Below are 21,111 nucleotides of genomic sequence, written 5' to 3'. Positions count from 1 at the left end.
CAAACATTTTGTAGTTCAAAAAACCTTTTGAAAAATGTTACAAAAAATGACCTACACAAAACATTCTGGTTACGTCACACGGACGTACACAGTGCTAGTGGCGCAGTGCACTGGACATGACGTCAACAGTGTACTTGCTGTTACGGAGGATTAGCAAGACGAAATAATTCGTGTTCGCGTTCGCAAACATTTTTCAGGTCGCGAACTGGATTGCGAACTTTCGCAGTTTTCGTTCGGAAAAGTAGTCGGAACACGAATCGCGGATTCGTGTCAGAGCAGCCATAAATAATAATTTACCACGCTGTACCTGTACATCGTGTCAACGTCATGCATGTGCGAATTCTGTTTGCTAATCCTTCTCATAACGCGAATTCCGTCACTGAGTTCGACTTTCCTTGGAGTGCGAACGCGAACGCGAATTTCGTCTTGCTAATCCTCCGTATTAAAGTACGTATGCGCACGCACACTCGTACTCGAGTACTCACATGCGCAAAATATTTTTGTGAAAATGTAGCCCTTTCTAGCTTTCTACACCAAACAAAACAATCATGTTACTCATATCATGCAGCACCTGTACTGTGCACAGCGAACGATCAGTCAAGAAGTGAGTAAAGAATGGAAAACGAGACGAAGGATAGAATGATCAATACTAGTAAACGAGAGAGCTTGGAAGCTCAGGGCCCTACGCTATGCTTTTATGCTTTTTTGCCTAGCTCATCGTACATGTTATAAGAACTGATGGAATTGTTTTTTCCGTTGATTGGCCACATCACTGTATTGCAAAAATGTTTCAATCGGTTTGAAAATTATGAGAGCGGGATTCACAGAAGCTTTTTTGCGATGCGACACGCGATGCGACAGGCGCGAAACCGGGAAAACCCCAAATCGCAGCCATATCGCACCCCACGCAACTGCCGCAACTGGGCCATCGCAGAAGTTGAGCTTGGCTCAACTTTTGCGATGCGATGCGATGCGACAAGCGATTTGGCGTACGATTTTGACCTTTTCTACAGCAAAGTTGTACAAAGGTGCAAGAGTTGCCTATAAATTTGTACAAGTTGTATCAAACCGCGCGAATATCATGGTGACGTAGCCAAATCAGCAAGATTTTGTCGCATCACTGACTTCTTCTGTGAATGGTATTTCGCGAGTTCGCATCGCACGCGTCCGTCGCAGATCGCGTCGCATCGCGTGTCGCATCGCAAAAAAGCTTCTGTGAATCCCGCTTAAAGCGGGATTCACAGAAGCTTTTTTGCGATGCGACACGCGATGCGACAGGCGCGAAACCGGGAAAACCCCAAATCGCAGCCATGTCGCACCCCACGCAACTGACGCAACTGGGCCATCGCATGCCATCGCAGAAGTTGAGCTTGGCTCAACTTTTGCGATGCGATGCGATGCGACAAGCGATTTGGTGTACGATTTTGACCTTTTCTACAGCAAAGTTGTACAAAGGTGCAAGAGTTGCCTTTAAATTTTTACAAGTTGTGTCAAACCGCGCGAATATCATGGTGACGTACCCAAATCAGCAAAACTTTGTCGCATCGCTGACTTCTTCTGTGAATGGTATTTCGCGAGTTCGCATCGCACGCATCCATCGCAGATCGCGTCGCATCGCGTGTCGCATCGCAAAAAAGCTTCTGTGAATCCCGCTTAAGGCAAAAGTGTTTGCAGAATTTATTGCGGATTGTTATTTCTCTAATAATCATCTACTTTTGTTTTGCTCCTTCTTTAATTTTTATCTCCTTATATTGTAAATCAACAAAAATAGAAACCTCTCGATTAGGCCGAGTAAAAAAAATTACTAGATGATCGTCCTTTTTTTTGGAAAAATCGGGGAGGGCGGGAGGATTTTATTTTTTTACTTTTTACCCTCTCATGCACACAGTGTACACAACATCAAGGTTTTTTTTCTCTTTTTTTCTTTTTTTTTCTTTTTTTCTTTTTCTTTCTTCAGCAGATCGATACTGACGTTGTGATATACTAGTAGTATGTGGTCCATATAGTAAAGAAAGTATTAAACAAAGCGTGCACATGTTTCCTGCATCCGCGATCGGTAAAAAACCAACGATTTCGGCAAAAACTCACGATTTAAAAAATAAAATATTTCTTGGGGCGCTGACAAAAACTGGGGCGGACGGGGACGATCATCTAGCTTTTTTTTTTACTTGGCCTTAGAGAGGTTAGGGCCTGTCCAGACTAGGTAGAAAACCACGTAAACACGCCGTAAACATGCTTGTTGCCAAGGTGAGTGACGGAAAATGGCCGATAACGGGGAACGTGGGAGAGTCGAGGACCCCTGTACAAAGCACGTTTCTCATCTACATGTACGTGCCGTTTTCGCAGTGTTTGTTGTGTGAGAGTCGATCGGTGGAGTTTTCGGATCGCACTTTTTCTTGCTGTTTCCAGCTGCTGCATTGTTTTTGCTTTGCCGTTTTCATAATGCCACACGTCCGTTTCAGCTACGACTCTGAGGCGACATTGATACAGTCGTGGCTGGACATGCAGAGAAATCCCGGGGTCTGGTGAAGAGGAAGGTGTTGTAGAGAGAGAGAGAGAGATAATTCACTGACGGGGCGAGCATTTGAAACTGTTTGGATAGGAAGTAGAACCCTGTTTAGTTGTGATGAACGAAATTGACGGCCTGAAGGCCAAAGCCAGGGACTTTTACTGGAAATACACGGCGGCCACAACCATTAGTTCATCAAGCGATGCTATAGCGGGCCTCGACCGTGACGCTGCGCTGCCGCGAGAGTGTGGCCAAATGTCCGTACCTGGAACAGAGTTCAGGGTGATGTTCCTTGCGCTCGGCGTCAGTACTGCCATCGCAGGGCCGCCACTCGTTTTTGTAGCTAGCCGGAAGACCAAGCCAGGGAGTGCTTGCCTGGTCTACACGCGACAAGTACAAGTCACTTGTGTGTCTTCCAGTGGCAGTAGTGCATCCACGGACAAAAATGAACAGGTACACGTAGTGGTACAGGTGACAGAGCGAAGTGTGGACAGCGCACCGCGTGTACGTCACGTACTCTGAAACGGCACGCCGTTTTTATTACCTAGTGTGGACAGGCCCTTAAGATGCACGTTATTTCCGACGTGACGCGCAGTTTCACGTCAAATTTGAAATCGATCGGTATTTTTGCTCTCACATGCATCCATTGCTCAATCATGCATCATTTGCCTATATGACAAACGTTGGCCTGCGATTTACTTTGGCCGGTTGGTACCAAGCGGCGAAATCAGCGAAATTAAATCGCCAGCGAACATTAGTTGATTTTAATACAGGAATCGGATTTTCTGGCCTTTTTGTAGTAATACATGTACATAATCATTGACCTGTTGAGCCAATGACGACGCCGAATGCATGGTTGCCTGTGGAGCACATTACATAACTTTACAGTCTCCTAAAAAACGTATCTTGTCCGACTGCAAAAGAGGCTGCAGATTTAGTTTTTCTGCGCGTCGACGGGATGTCTGCGACGCGAAAGTTCAGCTCGCGTTATTTGGCTCGCACGTCGAAAAAATCAACGCGAGTGACCTGCTGCTCACGTCGAAATTTGGACATTACATAACTTTACAGTCTCCTATATAAATACGTATCCTGTTCGACGGCAAAAGAGGCTGCAGATTTAGTTTTTCTGCGCGTCGACGGGATGTCTGTCCTGACGTTTACTGGGACCGGCGCTGACTCTGCCGATCACGGGTGTTCCGGACTCGACGGGATGTCTGTCCTGACGTTTCCGGGGGTCATCCTATCACCTAATCGGCGTCTATTCTAATTTAATTTCCTCCTCGTCTCCCTATTTCTTTCCAAACCCCCCTCTACATCAGGGAGTCGTATGCATAATACGACGAATATTGGTACGGTACGGGACAGATACAGGAGCCCGCAAATATTGTGGACAGCTGTTATGTACAATCCTGTAGAGCCTTTGTAGTCACAGATACGGGACAGATACGGGACAGATGCGGGATAGCGCCAGGCGTGACACAAACAAACAAACAAACACACCCACAAATACCAAATTAAAGCTGTGTGGACCCTGGCTAGCGCCAGACGTTACTGAAGTAACGTCTTCTGCATAGCTACCGGAATAATTAGAACTTAGTCTGTGGGCTGGTCTCCCGAGTAGCTGGAACTGGTCTCAGACTCTCTGGAACTTGTCGACTCTGCAACTTGTCTCTCCTGCGGAGGCCGCGGTCTTCCCAGCCGAGGACAAAACCGACGACTATGATTTTTCCGCTGCCACCATTGTAACCGTATACTCTCAGCACTCAAAGCACATACTTGTAGTTACATAAGTAGTTATCATTCGTTCATTGGGCGCTTTCGATTACACGCATTTCAGTCAACTCTAGAATTAGTTATTGTTGATGCACAGTTCGATTACACAAAAAGTGACAAATTCCGTCGTTAGAATTCATTTTATCCAATTCCGTCGAATCTCTCAATTCTGAAGAGAAGGCGGAATTTCTCTAATTCTGACGCCAGAATTGCACTTTCGGTGTGTTACCGGTTTGGTCATGACTCAAGCGCGCGAAGAGCCTCCCTGGCCGGCGTGTGCGCGATGCTAGGTCCACGTGCGCGTGATCGATCGCCAGGGTGTACGTGATCTCTTTTTGCGATTCATCAATTTAGTTTGTGACATGACATGAATAAAATGCGTTGTGAATTCCAGTCGTTCGTTTATAATGCCGGAATACGCTCATTCTGGTCATTCCAGAATTTAAAAAAAAAAACCAGTTCCAGAATTGTGTAAACGTGTAATCGAAAGCGCCCATTGTCTCACAAGGAGAAGAAGAAGACCAAGGCAGTGCGAGTATGCGCACAGCTATCCATGCTTTCCTACTGAGTACCATTTATGTGTATACAAATTACGTGTCATAAAGTAGCCATGCTGCACACACACACACACACACACACACACACACACACACACACACACACCACATACGCACACATACGCACACACACACACACACACACACACACACACACACACGTACCATGTATCCGCCCGTCGCATTAGAAGTATGCAAATTTGCAAATGCACTGGATGTACACCCACAGATTTTCTCTTATAGCAACGATAGCGGATCTGATTCTGATTGAAACAGATCAAGACAAGCGCCAGATAACTGTCTAATCCACACAACCGGAAAAACCATGTGAATCGACCACCAATTTACACCTGGTCTACACCACACAGAGTACATGACAATAGTATGGCCCAAGACAGTAGTTACCTATGCACAGCGTACACTTGCTGGGGTACCCAGTATACAGTATATATACTATAAAGAAGAGGCACCTGTGACGTGTGTTTGTGTGTGTGTCACGCAGAAGCGCTGCGGAGCAGCGCTGCCCTGAGCACGCGAAGCGTGCGGACAGTGTAGCTAGCGGCTGCAGAAGCACTGAGCACGCGAAGCGTGCAAATCGTGTAGCTAGTGGAAGCAGCCACAGAAGCACTGAGCACGCGAAGCGTGCGAATCGTGTAGCCACCACCACGTGCTGAGCACGTGTGCTGTTCATGTACTTGCTTCACCCGCATGCCACGTTCGGCCAGGCAACGCTGGCCGGGTGCTGCTAGTACTGTATATACAGCACACTGCTTTGATAAAAGCAGACACTAGATGCACTGGTACCTTGAAGTGAAATTGGAGTTACTTTACCAACCAGCCTTGGCAACTGGGTACTGGCAACCCAGAGTCAACAGACGTAGCAACAACATCAGCTGCTGAGTACTGGCAACCGAGAGTCAACAGACGTACCAACAACCTCAGCTACTGAGTATGAAATTAAGTAACTAACGTAGCCTTCCGACAGGTTGGGGGAACACACGTATGCACACATGCACACACACACACACACACACACACACATACACACACACACACACACACACACACACACACACACCTCAGACCTCAGACATGCCCATCGCGGAAGCGATGATAGCAAACAGCTATGTTAGACATAGCAACTTGTGCTGGGATTACACCATTCAACAGCTTGCAAGGCTGATGAATTGACCGCCACTATTTTTAGCCTGGTATCCACCACACAGCTGTTTGAAGTGACTTTTTTCTGGCCAGTGAATCTCTATTTTTCATTTCAATTTTTTCAATTTTTTTTCTTTACACACACACACCACACCACATACTCCGGCATACACACACACACACACACACACACACACACACACACACACACACACCTTGGTCCTTGGTAACACTGCCATCAAATGGTCACGTGTCCCCTGTGCAGGGGTCGACAGCACTGAGTTCAGCATTGGACCCAGAAACGCCGCTCTACTTCCTGGACAGGAAATTAGCACAGCTATGCAGGTCGAAACCACGGGATGACTTGCAGCAGCGACCGCAGCCGAGACAATGCGCTCTGCAGCAGGGCAGGGCAACCCGCTGTTTCCGGACCGAGTCTGCCGATGCCACAGCCGAGACCGGCGCCACTTCAGCAGCCGAGTTGGAGAGACACTTATGCGAAGCTAGCCCGCCAGCACTCAAGAACCATCTCCCGCACGCATTACATAGTCGGCTGCCGGACTGCTCAGATATGGGCTTCCTCCTCTCGGCCAGGCACTTGTGGCGATTCTTGTATTTCTGGTGGGCAAAAGTACGCTGGCAAACATCGCAGAGCACAGAAGTGTCACGCTGAGCCGATCGCGGTACTGGTTGAGCGGAATACGCACTGCGCCATTTCCCACGCTCCTGGGCGAGGTCGTACCATTCCGTGTGGTCGATGTTCACTGCGGAGAGGTCAGCTCTGACAGAGTCTCGCCACCGTTTCCGAGGACCGCAAGCCGGCCTCGGCGGAAGGAGCGCACCAAACAGGAGCTGGCGCGGAGTTCTATCGCCGTCCATCCTAGCTAGATGGCCTAGCCACTCCAGACGGCGGCGAAGAACACGTGTGGTAATATCCACTGGATCTCGACGATTCCAGGCCTCCAGAATGGTCTTCCTGTTGATGTGGAAGTCCCAGGTGTCTCTTCTACCGAGGGCTAAGATTGCGGAAATGCAGCGAAGATGGAAGGCGGACAGCGCCGCAAGCTCGCTTTTCAGTGGTACCCAACACTCCGCTCCGTAAAGGAGAAGAGAAGCCACACATGCATCATACACCATTCGCTTCGTTGCCAGTGAAAGATCGCCATCATCAAAGACAGATCGACGCAATGCTCCGAATGCTCTAGATGCTGACGCTATTCGGGACCGAGTGTCCACTGCGGTGCGGCCACCAGTATGGATGATGGAGCCTAGGTAGCGAAAGTCATGCACACTCTCGACAATTTCCCCGCCAACCACCAATGGACGACGATCCTCCGGAGAAATGCCGAAGCCGACCGCCATTACTTTGGTTTTTGATAGGTTGATGGTGAGGCCGAAGCGAGTTGCGACGTCCATGAACCGGCTGAGCGCAAGTGTGGCACCATGGTGAGTTGTAGCAATAAGTGCCGAATCGTCTGCGAATTGACAGTCACGATGGATGTTGATTGTGTCAGTCTTCTGGCGTTTGAAAAGGAGAGACGGTCCAGAGTTAGAGGAGACGGGAAGTCCAATCTCAGGTATGTCCGCAACCTCACGCTGCCACAGCTGGAATACTGCCCACATGAATATATTGAACAATACTGGGGCCATACAACAACCTTGTCGAAGGCCATTTTGCACCTCAATAGGCTCGGCCTCGATGCCCGGGATCGACAGGTTTGCAGACATAGAGGTATGAAATGAGCTGATAATGGTAACCAGCTTGTCAGGTACGCCCGCCTTCCGGAGAATTTCCCACATGCACTTACGGGTGACGGAATCATAGGCCTTCCGTAGATCAACAAAAACCATGAAACCAGAGCAGCGATGTTCATATAGTTTCTCAGATATTTGTCTCACCGCGAAGATCATGTCCGCACAAGATCTGCCTTTGCGGAATCCACACTGCGTGTCTGGTAGGATGTCTTCCGCGAGCCGCTGCAATCTTGTCTGGACGAGGCCAGCAACAGCCTTTCCTACCACCTCCAGAAGAGCGATGCCCCTCCAATTGTCACAGCTGGATAGATTTCCTTTTATTGGTATCGGGACAAGCTGGCAGTCCACCCACTCCTGGGGCACCCGCTCTGCATTCCACACACACACACACACACACACATGCACACACACACATATGCTAACACACACACATGCTAACACACACACATGCTAACACACACATGCACACACACCATTGGACCATTGGACGCCCATCGCCGGAGGCGATGATAGCGATGCTACAGCAGAAGCCATAGCAGCTTGTGCTGGGATTGCACCATTCAACAGCTTGCAAGGCTGAAGAATTGACCGCCACTATTCAGCCTGGTCTACACCACACAGCTATGAAGTGGCTTTTTCTGGCCAGTGAATCCCTACTTTTTGGTCTTTTTTTTTATTATTATTTTTTTCCCGCACACACATCACACCACATACTCCGGCATGCACTGAGTATGTGGTGTGTGCACACACACACACACACACACACACACACACACACACACACACATGCACACACACACACACACACACACACACACACACACATGCACACACACACACACATACATACACACGCGCGCGCGCGCGCGCACACACACACACACACACACACACACACACACACACAAATCGATACAGAAAATAGAATCCTCACCTCGGCGAAGAACTAACTTCCAGGTCTTGTACATGACTTGGTTGTCAGGGTCACGTACCAACACAACAACTTCAGTTGGAAACACCTGCATGGCAACAGTATCACCATGACAACATAACTATGACAAACCGTGAATCGAGTTGTGGCCGAGTGCCTTTTTCCAACACACGGCAGACAAGTAGTGTGATACATATGAAAGCTGAACAGTACAGTCATGCGTTGAGAAAATGATTTCAATCAATTTTGACATTCTAGATGTATACATGCACTTTCAGGGGCGTAGCAGCCGCTCCGGCCGGTCCGGCTTTGGCCGGACCACTTTTTCGCCCGACCACGACCAACATCGTAAAACAAAGCCAAAAGTGCCCAGAATGCAGGATTTTGCACTCTAAGGCGAGGCCAAAAAAAAATAGAGATTCCCGGGCCCTCCCGCACCAAAATCGAACCGAAGGGAATTTTTTGTTTTGGAACAGTCGTATTATGTACGGTACTGATCGTGCGAGTAGATCTGTGACATGGTGTCACACAAACCCGGGCTTGTACGACTCCCTGATGTACAGATCAGGGCTGTCGTTGGCTGAAATACAAAAGAAATTGTACGGGTACCGGTAAACCACGTACCATGTACCTGTCGTCTGTGAAAAAATAAAAATATTTCGAAGTAAAATACCGGAAAATACTGTAAAAAAAAGTTCAGCATGCCATGGATACACACATAGGAAAAAAATTAAAAATTAAAATTCGCCCGCCCGCACCAGGCTCCACAGCCCAAATATCTTCTGCACAAAACACCTGGCTCGACTTTGCCCACACGGACTGGCAAGCATTTAACAACCACGTGTGGCAACTACCCTTGCTAGATGCCGTCCAAAATGCGCAAACAGTTGATGAGGCCTGGTCGTTGTGGCGCACAGCGCTGGAAGACTCTGTATCGTTGTTTGTTCCCGTTGTCCGGAGAAGCACATTTCCATCGAACAAGCCTTGGTACTCTGCTGTTCACCATCGTCAGAGGCGGCTTCGGGATCGCCTCTTCGCCAAGGCCAAACGTCTCGGATCTACAGATAGTTGGATAGCGTATAGACTCTCACGTAACTGTCTTACTTCCTTGCTCCGGAAGGCAAAACGCCATTATCACGAGAGGATGGCGAGAGACATGGCTCAGCATCATGGAACCCGTACATGGTGGCGCAAAGCAAAGAATCCTTTGTAATGTGAATCGCCCGTCTCCGGTTATCCCTGACCTCTACCATGACAACCAAGCCTACCCAGCCACGAGTAATACGGAAAAGACGAATCTCCTAGCCAAAGTGTTTGCGAGCTACAGCCAGGCGCCACTGCTAACACCTGACCTGCACTCAGCTGGTATTTTAACACCCACGTCCACTGTGAAGTTCTCCATACAACCATTCTCTGTGCAGTCCGTATTTGACACGCTATCCAGACTTCCCATTCAACGTAAAACCGCTGGACTGCTGAACAATCGCATCCTCCGTGAAACAGCTGAGGTCACGTCACAGTCTCTTTCCGCCCTTTTCAACCGCTGCTTGCTGTCCAGTACTCAGCCCAGGGAGTGGAAATCTGCCGTTGTTGTACCTGTGTTCAAGGGAAAAGGTAATCCTTCTCACCCAGTCAATTACCGTCCTATATCGCTGTTAAATGCAGTTGCCAAATTGTATGAGTCTATGATTAGCCGTCAGTTTTACTCGTTTGTTGAGAGCCATAAAATTATCAGTTCCAGCCAGTTTGGCTTTTGTCGAAATAGGTCAACAGTTGACCAATGGGTACAGCTTACCTCAATTGTTTCGCGTGCATTTGACTCTAAGTCTTCTTGTGACCAGCTGTTCCTTGATTTTTCTAAGGCCTTTGACAGAGTTAGTCATCACTTAGTTATTCAATCTGTTTCAGGTTGGTGTTCTCTTTCTGCCTGTTCTTGGGTGAAGGACTTCATCAGTGATCGTAGTATTTGCGTTCGCATTGGCCAAACTCTTTCTGACCCTTTGCCCATCACCGCTGGCGTACCCCAAGGTTCCCATCTCGGCCCGCTTCTTTTTAACCTGTGCATCAACTCCTTTCCTGATGCCCCTGCTTCTAGTACCCTATCCCTTTTTGCTGATGACTCTAATTTAATTCTTGTTTCTCCAGCAAACACCTCACTTCCTATCCATCATGCATTGCTCCAGACTGATATTGATAAGTGTTGTCAATGGTCATCAGCTACTGCCATGACGTTTAACACCAGTAAATGCGTCCACCTACCCTTTCAAAAATATGCATTAGCCCCCGGCCCGTCATCCCCCTTGACAATGAACGGTGTGCCTATTCAGAAAGGTGATAGCCACTGTCATCTCGGCGTGACTATCACTCCTTCACTAAATTTTTCTGACCATATAAAATCTATCACCCATAGGTTTCGCAGTCGTGTTTTTCTGTTGCGCCATATGGCCCATTTCCTTTCTGCTTCAACCGTGAATTTGCTCTACAAGTGTTACGTACGACCACTGTTAGAATACGCAGTCCCTGTCTGGTCATTCGCCGTATCCCATTCAGATTCGCTTACGTTAGACCGACTGCAAGCCGTTGCTGCTCGTTCATATCTGCTTTGTAAGACCCGGCACCCTCCTGAGTGGGAAACCCCGAAGCAGATTCTTAATCGTACTTGTGACTGGTCATCCCTGAAGTGGCGTCGTCAGATTCTGTCCTTGCTGTATTTTCATCATGTCTTTTACCAGTTTCCGTCTTTGCTAATTCGTTTCAAATTCAATGTATCCCTTAGTTGTCGTCACCCGTCCTCTATAGTTTTACCTCGTTCTGGCGCCCATTTCCTTAAATCCCCTCTCTTCAGTTTATCTGTGGAATGGAACAAACTTCCAGAACACATCCGCTGCGTTCAGTCCTCTGTCAATTTTCGCATTGCTCTAAAGGCTCATTACTCACAGCATAGATATTCTCTGACTGGTATTCCGAACTTTTCCGTTTGAGAAAATTTTTTTTTCCTTGAAGTTAATCCTTGCTGGGTTCTTTTTCATCTAAATGTCCCGCTATTATCTGCAGAGGTGATTTCTTCCCTCGTCGATTTCTTTCCTGCTTTTATACCTCGATACTTATATTGTAGGTACTTGTTTCCCTTCTTCCCATGCTTCATCTTCCACTCTCCTCTCCCCCATTTCCCCATTTTTCTTGCGATATTTATGTGGGAGACTTCCGTGATAAGCATCCATTTGCTTTTGGAGAATCCTTTTAAATAAATACAAATACAATACAAAATACAATACCAATTTCAGATGGGTCCTGCCCGGGAATCTCGATTTTATTTTGGTCTCGCCTAATTTCAAAATATTCCGGGGGGGGGGAGATCCCCCGGACCACCCCCAACGGCGGTGCTACGCGCCTGAGTTGTGAAAAGCTGGCTGTGATTCTCACAGTAACAGTGTGTGCACTTGAACACTTTGAGCTGGTTTTAAAATGAAAAAACAATTTCGCTGTCAGCAACCTGCCAGGTTTCAGGTGTAATGTAGAATTAGGTGGCCAGTGTACCCTTCTCATACAGTGTGTACTCTAGAGAATGTTTTGGTATAATCTAAATTTAGGTGCCTGGTTTCTGTACGGAAATTACGGAAATTACAATTACACCGAAAATATGGTGTTATCTACTGTAACTTGGAGTCACTTTGCTGCTGGAGTGAATGAGGATGGCTGGAGAGGGCATGTGGTAAGAGGACCTGTGACTTTGCCTACGTATCCCCAACTGATGATGAAATCACATATAAATCTGTACATGCATAATAATTATTACGGTATCTGATTGTTGTATGACTGTTGCATGATGCATGCCAGGCCAGACCAAGAGTGATGAGCACATTGAGAGAAGTGACCACACTCCCCATCATGTACCCTGCTGATGATCACACCACAATACACAGTCAATACAGACTGTTTCTGTACTGATCAGTAACCATGGGAACAGCTGTACAACTCCCTGCTACCTGCACAGTCAGTAGAGAGTTGTAGCAACTCGTAAACGAGTATTCGAGTCCGTGGTCGACTCGGGTGCCTGGGTTTGAGTTTCGTTTTGCACCGCAATCCGAGCTCGTTCTGTACGAATCAGGGCAGTTGATTCGTTATGGCATACGAGTCCTTTCTTTTTGATTCTATTTCTATACGCGAGGAGCGCAGCATGAAGATTTTCTGTAAAGAGTTTGATTTGAGAAGAGGGAAGCTCCAACTTGAAGTTCAAATCCTTATTGTTGTTTTCTTTTGTTGGTGGATGATTTCGAGGCTCGTGTCCATCTTCTGACGTACAGTGAGAAGATGATTGATGAGGAGGAAATAGTCTTGTTTTCCTATGCACTGGATAGGGAAAACCCCTGGTAGACAAGCTCAGCCACGACTAATTCCATTTCCTCTACGCTCGTACAACACTCTCTGTACAAGATCAGAACTCCTGCTGCTGCTATGCATTTTTAGCACGCACAGTTAGGGCGCGTTTGGTTGGTACGAACTAGAACAGGATTCACCGGAACAGCGCGTTTGGTTGGGACTGCACCTGTTCTGGGTCGGCCAGAACATGTTCTGCTTGCTCTGGCCTCGAGGCCGGAGCAGACCGAGCACTTTCACTTTTCACAGTGAAACCTGGCGGGAACATCGATTTTGGTCCCACATGATCACGTGCATACGCTTTTGGGTTGGACTCGTCGTACCGTACACAGTGACCATGGTGACCCATACACATTTTGAAGAATGCACCAAGTTTCGCATACTTTTCACAAAAATATGCTCTGTTTCTGGAGTACCGTTTGGTTGGCATGAGGCTGCTCGATGTGCACCAGCTGCTCGATCCTGTTCTAGATCGTACCAACCAAGCGCACCCTTACTGTTCAAGTAAAGTGTTAGCGCATATCGACTGTAAACAAGTGATGTCCATTCATATACATAGTTCTTTCTTGTATGAGAGGTGAACGCATTGCTAACACTAAACACACTGGACAGGTTAAGATACACGGTATTTCTGATGTGATGTCAAAATAATTACTTAGTTCAGATCGCGTTATTTGACTCGCGTGTCGAAAAACAACCCAAGTGACCTGCAGCTCACGTCCAACTTTGGACTTTTACGCCAAATTTGAGGAGAAATTGGGCGTCACACGTGGGAAATAACATGCATGTTTTAAAACCTCTCTAATGATATCCATTAGTAATGGATAATGACTTGCGGACGCTCGTCGTTCACGAGTTGCTAAAACTCCCCAACTGTCAGTACTGACTGTCTGACTCTACCCGAGAGTCGGAATATTACGACTCCATGGACATCACTAGCACTACAGGAATAATGTACATGTTTAGTCTGGTGCAGCAGTAGTACAATCATGTCTTGACTGTACTGACTAGTCGCTGTCACGTAGCTACAGTAGGCAATGCTTAGAAGTAACAGTTAGTTAGATCAGTGCATACTGTATATCACCTTATTTTCGGTGTTGTAAAATTTCGGTAAAAGCCAACCCCTGACCTTTCGGTGTAAGGATAAATTCGGTGTGCATGGCACCAAAAAAAAAAAAAAAAAAAAAAAAAAAAAAACGCTCTTGCACTAATATCTCCGCCAAGCAAGGCCAAAAAGCTTCACATATGTACATGTATACCGGTACATGTTATGTATGTACGATGTACAACCGGTATACCAGTATACAAGTTGATTTTTTTAATTTGACAGTGATTTTCATGATTTTTACATATTTTTGGTATTTCGGAAAATTTAGGTGTAATGTTAAATTAGGTGATCCAGGACCAGTACCGAAGTTACCGAAATTTAAATTACACCGAAATAAAGGTGTTATACAGTATGCGGGGTATGGCACACCAGATAAGACAGCACTGAAATAAAAATAATTTAATATTTCGAAAAAAGATTTTTCACTCATTTTACAGTGCAGCACAGTGCAGTGTGTAATGAGAAGGGTTTCTTCTTGTGCATCTACCATTGTCTACCCCCCCCCCCCCCATCACCACCACGTACATGTCATGTAGATCTACCTACCACCATTTGGTCCATTTATACCACAGGACTTCACAAAATACATGATTTTGTAGTGGTGGAAAAACAACGCAACATCTACAAAGTCCGAGGATAGTTCTGAGCTAAACACGTACCGTCACCACCTCCTCGCGCACACCGACCACCCAGGATTCGTACAATCATCTGTCATGCAGGCAAAGTAAAAATACTTGTAGCGTCTCCTTGCACGACGTTGTTGCCTGGTGCTCCTTGCAGCTACTTGGACACAAACCAGTCGGTGACCCATGGCGTCCGACGAGCAGAAGTTACCAGCTTCTGTCCGAACTGCCCGTGATTTGCTGGCTAAGGCAGTTGAGAAGGCTGGTATTCAGATTAGCGGTGGCCTTGCCAGCGATGCCAAAATCCCATTGAGAGACATTTTTGTCAACTTGACGTTGCTGACAAAGGACGAACTTTCCAAGCTTTTCAGTAACGAGTCATCGTCCTTTTCGTCTGCTTCTGAACGAGCACGCCAGTTGAAATTGTTCTCCGAGGCTCAGCCGCAAAGGGTCGCTACGGCCGAGCGTGGCATTGAACTGGAAGATATTTTCTCCGCTATCACCGAGCGGTCTTGCAATCAGGGGGCCGCGCCACGCCCGGGCTGTGACCACGAGGTAGCTGATTCTGGTTTACTGGCGCGTGCCAAAGAACCCGTGGAAGAGAACATGAAGAATGTACTAGCGTTTGGAAGCGCTGGCTGTGGCAAATCCACGATCTTTCTGATCATGCTGGAATACCTCTGGTCTAAAGGTGAGCTGTGGCGTGAAAAGTTTGATCTGGTATTGGCAGTGGAATTACGACGTGCCGAGGTGCAAGCTGCTACGAGCTTGTGCGACTTGCTGGCACGTCGATTCTCCAGTCTGGATGTGGAGATAGATGAGCTGCTGGAGATGTCCCGGTTCTTTCGCAGCAACCAGTCCCGTCTTTGCATTGTGCTAGACGGGCTGGATGAGTGCAAGTTGGAGAACTGCAGTGAATACATGCGTGATCTACTGTTGAGAAGGCGTAGTGGTGATATGCATGTGGTGGTGACGTCTCGACCATGTACTGATGCTCATACTCTGTCTCAGTGTGGAGAGTATCAACAGCAAGTGGAGGTGATTGGATTCTCACCAGACAACGTTGCAACGTATGTGAGGAAAGTGGTGGGCGGTGTGAAAGGCGAGGCTATGCTGGAGCAGCTCCGCTCACAAGAGGGCACAATGTCGCTTATGGGTACACCTCTGTTTGCTGCGCTGGCCTGTGAATTGTTCATGGACGACAGAGACGGTAGTAAATTGCCGGAATCCAGTACAGGACTGTACGAGTTTCTTGTCCGCCGTGTCATGGAACGACGTGCGGGCAAACGCTACAAGACGCTTTCCACCATCAAGACGGACGAGGTTGAAGTGTTGAAGGAGCTATCTGCTTTTGCACTCTCTATGCTAGCTCAGCAAAAGATGGTGTTCAACGAGGAGGATGTCATTTCGGCACAACTAAGCGCGCCAGCAATTGAATTAGGATTGCTGATGGCTTACAAGAGCACCAGCTCAACAGAAGACCGGCAATATCGATTTGCTCACTTGTCCATTCAGGAGTTCTTGGCGGCCTGGTACGTGTCTAGCGAGATGCTGAACGACGAGAACGACGCTGCGTGGCTGGTGAGGAGAGTCGGCCATTACAGCGGTCACATGACCATGTTCTGGCGTTTCCTGATCGCGCTCACACCGCCAAAGCCCGCAGTCGCCATCATGGAGCATCTGTGGCGGATAATCTGCGACGGCGACCGTACACAACGTGCATGCAGCCAGACTGATACACGCCTGCTCGACGACATTGTGAGCCGTTCTCAGCCAACCAAGCAAAGCAACGACGTGGACCGTATCCATGCGGTGCTGAAATCGGCGCTGTCAGTTGAAAAGATGAAAGAGCTCGCCGATCAGCTGCTGGTTGGCACCGCCGGGCAAGGACGTGGTCGTCAGCGTGTCGACAATGCTCTGCCACGAGGCAGGGAGTTGACGGACGACTTGTACCTGGATACTCTTGTAAGCGTATGGAAGAACGAGGCAGCGGAGGCGAGTGCAGAGGTGTTCCTGTCGGCTGTACGTAAAGTGGATCCCGCAACCGCATCGCATTGTGAGCAGCATGAGATGACAAGCGCAACATCGGAGATATCGACACCATCGTCACCTGGAGCTGCCCCGGCTGCTACTACTGCTTCTATACGGCCTCCTGCGGTTGACCAGGAAGAACGCCGTTGCCTAGCTGATTTGTTAGTAGCTTATCTAGAGCACTGCCAGTATCAAGGTACGTCATCCTGTAATGGCCATTGTTCATTCTTCTCTCAGGTCTTTTCTCTGAATTTTCATTATGTGAGCCTCAGCCTGTTAGATTGCACTGCCATTGCTCATTTCCTCACAACCCATTTTTGTGTGGACGTGCAGGAAGTGTACCTTGATGGGTGTAGCTTACCCAGCACTGCTACGAGCTGCATTCTTAATGGCTTGGCACACTACACACATGTACGTGTGCTCTCTTTGCAAGGGAGTCACTGTACCGATGGTAATGTCTTTTCATCAGCCATTCTGTCCGCATCGTCCAGCCTGGAGAAAGTGTATTTAGGTTACAATAAAGTCGGCATTGACGGCTTTGCTTTGATCTGCCGAGCGCTGAGTTCATGTAGGAAGTTGCGGGATGTTTTTCTTTCCTGGTTATGCAGTGAGCGCGGTGCTGATGTGCCGCTCACGTCCATTCTGGAAATTCTCCATTCTAACAGGAACCTGAATGTACTGTATGTCCACCAGTATTCCTTCACGTATGTTCCTAGATCGGAGGAACGACGTGTACTAGCCCGGTTCGTACAGGCTGTTCGCCAGTGTAGCAAGCTCTGTCACTTCTGCTTCTCTCCAGAGTATGGGTATAACAGCAGGTTGGTGTCCGAGCTACAGCCGCTGGTAGATGATCCTGAATGTGCTCTCCTGAAGATTGTAAAGCTCGGATTGTTCGGACTATGACAATGTACAGTTGCCATGGTTATAGCCAGCACCAGCCCCGGCACAGATTCTCTTTGCGGTGAGCACTGTGTTGTATTCTTGTACAAAACTTGATTTTTTCGCCGCTACAGTTAACTACTTGCCTATAACGGGGCAGTGCAAAGCCCATTTTCCTCTTGCCCAGGCCAAACACTGAGTTGACCGTATGAGCTTTCCTTGCCAGTCGTGCCTGTCTATATAGCAGATAATTTTCAAAAACTTTTCAATCTTTTCTCAATTCTGAGCGCTGCCATGCTGATAACACTGCCTGCAATACAAAAATATTATTTTGAGTGTCTTGTGCTGACACGATGTTTTCCCTCCATTTCCTTGTCTCTTCTGTGTTTCCTGAATTACACTGACAGTTGGCTGTGTGCAGTCCACCGGTATGCAGACTGTATGTTTGTTTGTGAAGAACACGTGGAGTGATTCACATGAATGTCAATCACTGGCATTGTGCATGGCTTAACATTGTGTGTGGTATGACGGAGAAAGGTTTTTACCTGGCTTCTGTTATACCGGCACAGCACACACTCTTGTGCATATTATTATGCATGTATGTTTGTGGGGGGGGGGGGGGGGGGGGGGAGTTTCCGAGTGAACTGGCTAATGATTGTGTTCGACTTCACAGACGTGCTCTTACAGATTGTGAGCTGAGGGGGGGGGGGGGGGGCAAGAGTTAGGGGGCAGCAACGAATGTACGTGTGTTTGTGCATGTATGCGTGGGTGGAGGAGGTGTGTCCCATATGATGATGTGGTATCATGTATGTGCAGGGATTTCCAATCGAGATGTTGCGCGTTCGATTGGTGGTCAATTCTTCAGCCTTGCAAGCTGTTGAATGGTGAAATACCAGAACAAGTTGCTATGGTTTCTGCTGTAGCATTGCTATCATCGCCCCCGGCGATGGGCGTCAAATTGTCAAAATAATGGTCAATGGGTGGATGGGGTGCATGTGCGTGTGTGTGTGTGTGTGTGTGTGTGCGGGGGGGGGGGGGGTGCACGAGTGTGTGTGTGTGGGGGGGGGGGGGGTGTTCTAGAATGAGGGGAGATAGAGAGAGAGAGAGAGGGTGATCAACTACTGGTGTACAACACAGGACAGTCACTGTGTGTTGGAAAATGAGATCAGAAAATGAGAAATGAATATAGCAGCTCTAACTGGTACAATGGTTTATAACTACGACCACTCCGCACATTCATGTACGCACACACATACACACACGCACACACATACATACACACACATACACACATACACACCCACCATACACACATACACGAGCACACACACACAAGCACACACACACACACACACACACATACACACACACATACAAACACACACACACATTAACTACAACACACGTCAACTTGCGGTACGGGGGGGGGGGGGGGGAAGCCGGCCAGCGGAGTGAGAGGCTACGGAAAGAAATGCGTAGACACTGCCGGAGCAGAATGTTGGCGGAGCCAAGTATCTACGAGAGAGGATTCAAGGTCGGCTGGGTAGACACTGCCGGAGCAAAATGTTGGTGGAGCCAAGTATCTACGAGAGAGGATTCAGGGTCGGCCGGGTAGACACTGCCGGAGCAAAATGTTGGTGGAGCCAAGTATCTACGAGAGAGGATTCAGGGTCGGCCGGGTAGACACTGCCGGAGCAAAATGTTGGTGGAGCCAAGTATCTACGAGAGAGGATTCAGGGTCGGCCGGGTAGACACTGCCGGAGCAGAATGTTGGTGGAGCCAAGTATCTAGAAGAGTCTGCATCCAAGGGACGGCGACCGAAGGCCCTGAGTAGCCGGAAATGAGCGTGGCCATCACTTTATCAAAGCAAATTACCGTATTTCCCCGTAAGTAAGTTCTCCCCAATGACTTAGTAACCCCACCTTACAGTACATACATCATATGCACGGACACTAGAGTTGCGCAGGCTTCCCACTGCGTGTCATTTACCCCTGATAAAAAAGTACTCCCCGAAAGATAGTACCACGCCCGAAAGTTCGAACTCATGCGGCTGCTAAGTTCGAAAGTTAGTACGTACTAAATTACGGAGAAATACGGTAATGATGAGAAATGGGAGGTGGGAGGGTGAAACACTACGAGCAAGCAAGAATGATCCTCACACAGAACGGATCGAAATATAACGGAGAAAACTCTAGCATGTCATGCAATGATGCATGTCGCCCACGTTGAGCGCTACATGCTAACGCCATCATGACGCCGCGCCACACGCTGCCCACATCGGAGGCGAGTGTCACGTATAAACGCCACATAGAGAGACAAGTAGTTCAATGTCATGTAGAGAGACGCATTCAATATCACGCAGAGCGCCAAGCCGCACAGAGTACCACACCATGATGTGCAGAGCACGCGACGGTAGCCAGCAGCAAAGCATGAGCACGCGACCGTAGCCAGCAGCAAAGCATGAGCACGCGACCGTAGCCAGCAGCAAAGCATGAGCACGCGATCGTAGCCAGCAGCAAAGCATGAGCACGCGACCGTAGCCAGCAGCAAAGCATGAGCACGCGACCGTTGCCAGCAGAAAAGCATGAGCACGCGACCGTAGCCAGCAGCAAAGCATGAGCACGTGACCGTAGCCAGCAGCAAAGCATGAGCACGCGACCGTAGCCAGCAGCAAAGCATGAGCATGAGACCGTAGCCAGCAGCAAAGCATGAGCACGCGACCGTAGCCAGCAGCAAAGCATGAGCGCGCGACCGTAGCCAGCAGCAAAGCATGAGCACGCGACCGTAGCCAGCAGCAAAGCATGAGCACGCGACCGTAGCCAGCAGCAAAGCATGCGCACGCGACCGTAGCCAGCAGCAAAGCATGAGCACGCGACCGTAGCCAGCAGCAAAGCATGAGCATGCAGTAACAGCACTATTAAACATAGCAGTATAGATTGAGCAGTAGCATAAATCTGCGTGCACCAATTTATCTGCATTATCACCATAATGCTACACACACACACACACACACACACACACACACACACACACACACACACACACACACACACACACACACACACACACACACACACACACGTGACAGGCAGAATACTTGTCTGGGAATGTCCACTACTGAAGTTGACATTAAGGAGTGTATATGGGCTGTATGACTAACAAAATAGCAACATGAAAGACACTGACAAACATAGCGGAATACAGAATCATCTCAACACTAGAACAACACCATCATCAAGTCAGGTTTAGCACCTCAGAGTGAGACGTTAACGCATTGCGCCTGGCAGACATTAGCGCTTGATGTAGCGGATACGCAACACCAGTATCAGAAGTCCGGAAATGACGAAGGCGAAGAACAACGCCAGCAAGATTCCAAAGTCAAAGCAGATCTGATCCAAGCCCTGCAC

At 48.2% G+C, this 21,111-nt stretch overlaps 1 protein-coding gene and 1 long non-coding RNA gene across 2 annotated transcripts in view; one reads left to right on the top strand and one right to left on the bottom strand.

Moving 5' to 3' along the window:
- Window positions 1-14,980: 14,980 nt before the first annotated feature.
- On the top strand, window positions 14,981-17,728 carry LOC135827175 (NACHT, LRR and PYD domains-containing protein 3-like). Its single transcript, XM_065339701.1, has one exon. The coding sequence runs from the start codon at window positions 14,981-14,983 to the stop codon at window positions 17,726-17,728; it is 2,748 nt and encodes a 915-aa protein (XP_065195773.1).
- Window positions 17,729-20,032: 2,304 nt separating this feature from the next.
- Window positions 20,033-21,111, bottom strand: part of LOC135827551 (uncharacterized) — a 1,825-nt gene continuing 746 nt past the window's right edge. The window contains exon 2 of the long non-coding RNA XR_010555494.1: window positions 20,033-21,105. This is a non-coding gene — a long non-coding RNA (uncharacterized LOC135827551). The remainder of the gene's footprint in view (window positions 21,106-21,111) is intronic.

The sequence above is a fragment of the Sycon ciliatum genome, chromosome 11 (genome assembly GCF_964019385.1).
Source record: "Sycon ciliatum chromosome 11, ocSycCili1.1, whole genome shotgun sequence".
NCBI classification, from domain to species: domain Eukaryota; kingdom Metazoa; phylum Porifera; class Calcarea; order Leucosolenida; family Sycettidae; genus Sycon; species Sycon ciliatum.
This window is presented reverse-complemented; position numbering and strand designations above follow the sequence as displayed.

What these genes read in the sequence shown, in the direction of transcription:
- LOC135827175 (XM_065339701.1), top strand. Translation starts at nt 14,981, where the DNA reads ATGGCGTCCGACGAGCAGAAGTTACCAGCTTCTGTCCGAACTGCCCGT.